This window comes from Nicotiana tomentosiformis, chromosome 7, assembly GCF_000390325.3.
Source record: "Nicotiana tomentosiformis chromosome 7, ASM39032v3, whole genome shotgun sequence".
Lineage (NCBI taxonomy): Eukaryota > Viridiplantae > Streptophyta > Magnoliopsida > Solanales > Solanaceae > Nicotiana > Nicotiana tomentosiformis.
Genome location: NC_090818.1, coordinates 46,015,708 through 46,022,638, shown reverse-complemented (window position 1 = coordinate 46,022,638; position 6,931 = coordinate 46,015,708). Strand labels below are relative to the sequence as shown.

General features: G+C 34.7%; 1 protein-coding gene across 2 annotated transcripts; it reads right to left on the bottom strand.

The window, feature by feature from the left end:
* Positions 1-746: 746 nt before the first annotated feature.
* LOC104108570 (putative beta-glucosidase 41) lies at positions 747-4,001 on the bottom strand. 2 transcript variants are annotated; one of them, XM_009617640.4, is made up of 13 exons: positions 3,790-4,001; positions 3,650-3,716; positions 3,462-3,520; positions 2,945-3,020; positions 2,773-2,844; positions 2,612-2,699; positions 2,278-2,533; positions 2,077-2,192; positions 1,782-2,005; positions 1,670-1,701; positions 1,483-1,585; positions 1,311-1,419; positions 747-1,171 (listed from the first exon to the last, which is right to left on the bottom strand). In XM_009617640.4, the coding sequence occupies exons 1-13, from the start codon at positions 3,910-3,912 to the stop codon at positions 979-981; spliced, it is 1,518 nt and encodes a 505-aa protein (XP_009615935.1). In that variant the 5' UTR covers positions 3,913-4,001; the 3' UTR covers positions 747-978. The 2 variants fall into 2 exon arrangements, with proteins under 2 accessions (XP_009615935.1, XP_018630495.1); XM_018774979.3 differs by lacking the exons at positions 3,650-3,716; positions 3,790-4,001 and adding an exon at positions 3,255-3,295 and having other exon boundaries at positions 3,462-3,477.
* Between the last annotated feature and the right edge of the window lie 2,930 nt (positions 4,002-6,931).

Here is a 6,931-nt window from a genome sequence, read left to right as displayed (position 1 = left end):
GCCATTTCTCAGAGCACTTCCCCGAGTCTTTTTTACTTGGAGTCTGTCCTACACAGTCGTGGTTCTATCTTCTAAACTCGTCAAACAAGATTTGCACAATGTTGGCTCTCAAACACACGCACAAGTATGCGGGATCATGCAAGTAAAAAAAAAAAGAATCGGTTGGCAATCTGGGCTTTTGGGATGTAAAGGATTTACTGCATTTTATAGGAAAGGCACTGATCCAAAAGTTAGTTTAAGTTAGTTTTCCAGGAGAACAATTTGCTGATGGTAACATTGTAAGCAGAGGTGGAGTCAGGAATTTATACAAGGAGATTCAAAAAAATAATAGAATGTCATATACGAGATTTGAACTTGTGATCTAAAACAAATTTTGAACTCCTTTGCCACTTCACTAGAATTTTTCTTCACGTCAAGGAGATTCAAAAGCATACATCTAATAAAAAAAATCTTTTTCACTCTATTTGTGCAGTATAATTTTTCGTTGGAAGGGGATTCAATGAACCCCCTCCTTCTACTTAGTTCTGCCACTGATAGTAGGAATCTCAAATCTACTTGAGCAAATTATACGATTTAAATCTGCAGACTATACCATTAACTATTCTTTTTGAGCTACAGAATGTGCTGTTTTAGTTTTCTAGTGTTATAGATTTATAGTATTGCTTGGTTGATGTTTCAACACTGTTATAGCGTCACACTAGCTGGACCTGGAAAAAGAAAAGAGAACAGACATCAAATGCTTCATCTTCCTCTGAAGTTTTTGTATTTTATTGAACAATTGCATTCAACTGTCTCCTGTATTCTTTGTTTATTGGTACACAATTTACAGGCTATGAAATCTAATGTACATAGATCCAATTTTACAGTATCTTATGTCACAAAATGTACAAGAAATGATACTAATGTACATTGATCAAATTTTACAGTATCATCTTTGCTTCTGTCATCAGCGAATTCAAACGAATTAAACAAATTTCTTTATTCTATGTTCAGGTTTCTCTTTGACGTCAGCATGCTTTTGAACCACTTAGCAGAGGATTTCGGTATCCTTGTGAGATTATTCTTGAAGTCTACATAGTATAGTCCAAACCGTACAGTATAACCTGAATTCCATTCCCAGTTATCAAGTAGAGACCAAACAAAGTAACCTTTGATATTGCAGTTGTCTTCCCTGCATTAGTTTGACAATTTGTTAAATTAGATGTATGAACAGAATAACCAGGAAATAGATAATTATTCCGAAGCGTAGTAATCTGAAATGCACCAAAATCAAAGTTTGAGTATAGGGAAGCCAGCTGACTAGTGAGCACCTTATGGCAGCAGAGAGATTTGAAAGATAGTCTCTGTGGTAAATTATTCTGCTGTCATCTTGTAAAGCATCATTTAATGCGATATACGATTTGTTAGGTTCATCCACACCTGCAATCAGGACAATTATCACTCATGTTCTGTTTCTTACTTGTGTAGGATGACATTTCTTACCATTTTCAGTAATAATCACCAACGGGTTTCCATATTTATCTTTGATGTAATTCATTAATTTCCGAATGCCCCAGGGGACAATGCGCAGCCAACCAGATGCTGCCTGGAGGAAGACATGATCTTTTGAGGACAAAAATCACCACTTGAAGCAAATATAAAAGTGCCACAAGCAACTAGTTAGACATACCTTATCTCCAATTGCGACTCCACGCCTGAAAGCTGAAGTAACAAGGAGTCATCAGTTAATACTTTTGATTTATCCTCCAATTGAAATAGTAGTAGTACTTTTGATATCTTACGGGTAGTTATCACAGCAGAGTCAGAGTAAGCATCATTCAATACAAGCTTCTTAATCCTAGCTCTATCATTCCGAGCATATAACGTGGTATAATGATTGATGCCAAGAAAATCCAAAGACCCCTTCAGCAGTTTTGACATCTCGGGACTGATCTCAGGCAGTCTTTCTGCCACCAACTTCTGCATTGAAAGAGGATAATTCCCAAGTAGAAGTGGATCAAGGAACCTGAGTCACTTTATTTTCGTTATATCACTATGTTACACTCATTATTACAATAAATACATGACTAAAATTACCAGCCAAGTCCAAAATCCATTGCTCTACTTGCAGCAGCTCTGTCCTCTTCGCAATCTGAAAGTGGCTCATACCATTTAGCATCTAATGCTATCCCCACTTTGCCTCCTTGACTTGCCTGGAATACTAGGTGAATAAGAACAGAAAGTCCAAATACTAAATCTCCTTCTCTTTTTTTTAATGAAGTAGTCATTAACATATACCTTGAACTTTTTGTGGTAAGCATGATAAGCAGCAGCATGAGACAACAGAATGTTATGTGCTGCAATATATGGCTCGATAGACGATTTTCCTTTCCTGCAGAAAACGTGGAAAAGAATAGAGCACCTTCCTGGAGCTTGAACCCCCGAATCATAACCTTGAATTGTAAAACCGTGAGGCTCGTTAAAGGTGATCCAATGCTTTACTCTATCCCCAAATGCTTTGAAACAAGTAATAGCATATCGTTCAAATTCATGTCTGTAACGAAATAGAGTTTATCAGATGAAAATTTTGTACTTCACTTCTGAAAGACCGTATGCTCGTTGAAGTACATACATTATTCGATTGCTCAAAAATCCCTCGTACGAATCTTCAAGCATTTGTGGTAGATCCCAGTGAAACAGTGTTGCATAGGGTTGAATTCCTGAGTTTACAATAAAATGATTAGCTTCATATGTATAAAGTTTGGTTGTAGATAGAATGTTACTTAATGAAACCTTTTTCTAGTAAGGCATCTATGAGATTGTTGTAGTATTGGATTCCTTCTGGATTTGGTTCCCCTGTTCCATCTGTGACATATAATAATGCTACATGTAAGCTAGGAAGCAAAATAGAAGAAAAATACTAGTCTTAATAAAAAGAGGAGAAAAAAAAAGAAAAAAATCTTACTTGGGAATATACGTGTCCAAGATATTGAAAATCTATAGGCATCCATTCCTATTTTCTTCATCAATTCTATGTCACTCTGTAATGTCAAAGTCACCTCGTATTAGTTAGTTAAACAACGACAAAACTGAGACTTTTTGGACAAGAGGCTCTTTTTTTGTAGTTTTTTCCTAGAGAATACCCTGATGTGGAAGCAACTGTTATTCTTATCTTTTAAAGATGATAAGTCCCATGTGTGTTCTCTTATTTTAATCAATCGGTGCTTAATTATGAAATGATTAGGTGACTCTACTTGTCCATAAAGTAGTAGTACCTTTTATTTTTCCATTCTCTCCAAATATCGTGGTTTTTTCTCTGCAAAGATAATCCTTAGCCGAAAGCATGTTTACATGTGTTTCCAATAAAGTTTAGTACCCCGAAAGACCAAGAAATGAATAACTTTAATTTACAATAAAAAAAATTATAAAAAAAAAACTGTACGTGGCAATCAATGTAGCTTAATTAAGGTGCATGATTTTACCTGGAAGCGATGATATTGATCCACTGCTGTGTCCGCATTGCTAAAGTCCAGTATTCTTCCTATGGAATCAGAAACAATATTATTACTAACTTTTTTCTAAAAAAAGGCTTGATATTTGATTGAAGGAAAGCTGTTCAAGAAAACCAAATTTGGTTTAGTTGTTGTTAATAGGAAAACTGGAAAATGACCTGGTCTCTTAATGAAGGTATCCCATATATTAATTCCCTTGTTTCCTTCATCTACTGCACCTTCAAACTGCAAGAGCAAAAGAAACATGCAGTTCAAAGGGGCAAAAGAAGAACGGCGAAAAAAGTAATTAAAGCGATACCTGATAAGCTGAAGAAGCAGTTCCAAAAACGAACCCCTCTGGAAAATCAGAACGGCTGATGGACTCCGAGTTTACATAGAGACATGACAAGCAGATGGTGAAGAGATAAAAGATGATTGTCATAGGGGGTTGAGGAGTCCTTTTAGTCTAAATAAGGTGAGCAATTAAATGTCAAAGTTTGGTTTAGTTGTTGTTAAAAGAAAAAGAAAGAGCTAAATGACCAGACTTTAATATATATATATATATATATATATATATATATATATATATATATATATATATATATATATATATAGAAAACCTTCAAGGAAGAGCAAAACATTTGGAGTAGTTTTGGTACTGTATGGTAGCTTGGTTGGATAGAAAATGAGACGTTCATCCTTCTCTTGCGCCACAAATGTAGGGCAATATATAGTTGTTGGGACGATGTGGCATACAAAAATATATTTACTCGCACTTAGTATTTGATTTTTAATGAAATTGCGATGTATATATAAATAAACAATATGCTTATAGACAAAAATATCTTTACATTTATAGTATTTATTTATTTGGCACAAAGAAGGAAATAAAATTTGCTCACTCAAGATAAAGTATTGCCTTCTTATGCCATCTTCGCACTTTTGCTAACACGTCGTGATCTGGGAGTGACAAGTCTGTATAACCCGCCGATTGGATTCCTACGACTTAACCTTTACGACTATTATTCCTCCAATTAGTTTCAACTCTCAACATCTGAGTGGCTTTTAAGATTTCAGCTTCTTTAGAGACGATAATAACTCATAAGAAAGTGTACAGAAAATTAAAAGAAAAGTAACTTTTATTATCATAATCATAAAATAAAAGAATTTTATATGAAGAGGTTAGTGGCGTCTGATTTATCCAATTTTATACTTTGACTTTGCGTTCAGTTTTTTTTTAAAAATAATTTCTTTGGTTTAGTTGAACCCATGAATAAAGAGGGGATAAAAGACTTTTGATTAGCGTGAAATTGCACGGAATTGTGTAGGATGAAATTGCAACTATATATTATACTGCAACTTTAGTAATTTTCGTATAGAGGTGAAGTTGCAACCAATATACGTCAACTCTAGTAATCCTTCCTTGTATGTTGTCAACACAACCGTTTCTAATTTTTTTGGTGTGTGGGGAAATTTGTGTAAAGACACGTAAAATTTGAAAAGAGAAGCGCAAAACGTTATTAGCAACGTCTTGAGAAATAGCTCTAGTGCCCTGATGACACAACTAATTATTATCAATCTTCTTAATTCCAGTCGCTCTCTCTGCTTAATAGTTGAGGAAATCCCAAACCAAAACATTCATAAACTATTCTGCCTTGGTTCTAGCATGTAACATATACTCGTTATGCACTTGTTGCATAGTGTTACGTTGTACCAACGTTAGTATTTGGATTTACCAATTTTTTTGTGAACGTCTTTTCTTTTAACAGTCGTTCCTTATTTACCAAGATAAAGGGAAAAGATTGTTGTGCTAGTGTCCCGACCCGAAATTTTCACATTCGGGACCGTGATGACGCCTAACATTTCATTTGCTAGGCAAGCCAACGTTAAAATAATTTTAACCTTTTTTTAAAATATTATTTATTTAATTAAAAATAAAGAAACTAATAACTGGAATAAAATCTGAAATAAAGTGAGTCACCATAATAATAGCGATGTCTAAATATCATCCCAGAACGGGTGTCACAAGTGCACAAGCTACTAGAATAATACAAATAATGATTTCAATGAAAATAAAGTTGTGTGACAGAAATACACAGCTAAAATAAAGTAGATGGGACTTCAGAGCTGCGAACGTCGTGTAGCTATACCTCAAGTCTCTTGTGGATAGCTGAATCCGAGTAAATCTACTGTACGCCGTTGGGACCAACTCTGGTATCTGCACAAGAAGTGCAGAGTATAGTATGAGTATAACCGACCCCATGCACCCAGTAAGTGCCGAGCCTAACCTCGACGAAGTAGTGACGAGGCTAAGGCAGGTCACTTACATTAACCCGTATGCAATAATAATAATAATAACAACAACAATATAGGAGAACATGAATAGAAATTAAACCGGTAAATCGTATCAACAATCAAGCCAATTCAGCAGTCATAACCAATTATTACTTAAATCACTTTCCGTTGCAGCGTGCAACCCGATCCCACAATATATTCATATTCAATTCCGTTGCTGCGTGCAACCCGATCCCACAATATATTCATTTTTATTTAATTCCATTGCGGCGTGCAACCTGATCCTCAATATATATTTTCAATCAATTCTTTTGCGAAGTGAAACTCGCTCCTCCAATATATTCACTTTCAATCAATTCTGTCGCGTCGTGCAACCCGCTCCTCCAATATATTCACTTTCATTTCTGTTGCGGTGTGTAACCCGCTCCTCAATAATATAATTTACCAATTCTTATAAAAGAAATTATTTCAATAAATGCAACAATTAATATGAAATTGTAAGACAACAAGCATATAGTAATTATGATTTATTTAAAAACAAGTGATGACAAGTAGCAATTAATTATAAAAATTAAGGAGGAAATAGATAATTTAATATTTAGTATGCTAAATGTCAAGTAACAATTAAGTCACATAAATCAAATAAGCATGTAGCAAATATAGCATTGATTCAAGGCATAATATTGAGCAAGGAATATGAGAGAAATAATTAATATAATAATTATGATTGAAAATAACTTATGATTTCCAGATAAATGTGCAAACAATTAATTTGACGACGTATAGGCACTCGTCACCTCGCCTATACGTCGTTACACATGAAATTCACGTAACAATAATTCAAGGATTCTATTCCCTCAAGTCAAGTTTAACCACGACACTTACCTCGCTTCGCAACCAAATTCAAGATTCCAATAAACCTTTGTCTCACGAATTGATGTTCGAAAGCTTCAAATCTAGTCACAACAATTCAATATTCTCAACACGAATAGTAGGAAGTAATTCCATATGAAATTATTAATTTTTTGGATTAAAATCCGAAATTCATTTCAAAAATCGATAGTGGGGCCCACGTCTCAGTTCCCTAAAAGCTCACGAAATCTGAATACTCATTCCGATACGAGTTCAACCATATAAAAATTATCGAATTTCGACGTCGGATTGGC

Coding starts and splice junctions, on each gene's coding strand:
- LOC104108570 (XM_009617640.4), bottom strand. CDS start 3,912: ATGACAATCATCTTTTATCTCTTCACCATCTGCTTGTCATGTCTCTAT. Junction 2,845..2,944: donor TTGGACACGTATATTCCCAA/GTAAGATTTTTT, acceptor TATATGTCACAG/ATGGAACAGGGGAACCAAAT. Junction 2,534..2,611: donor TTTTTGAGCAATCGAATAAT/GTATGTACTTCA, acceptor ATTTCGTTACAG/ACATGAATTTGAACGATATG.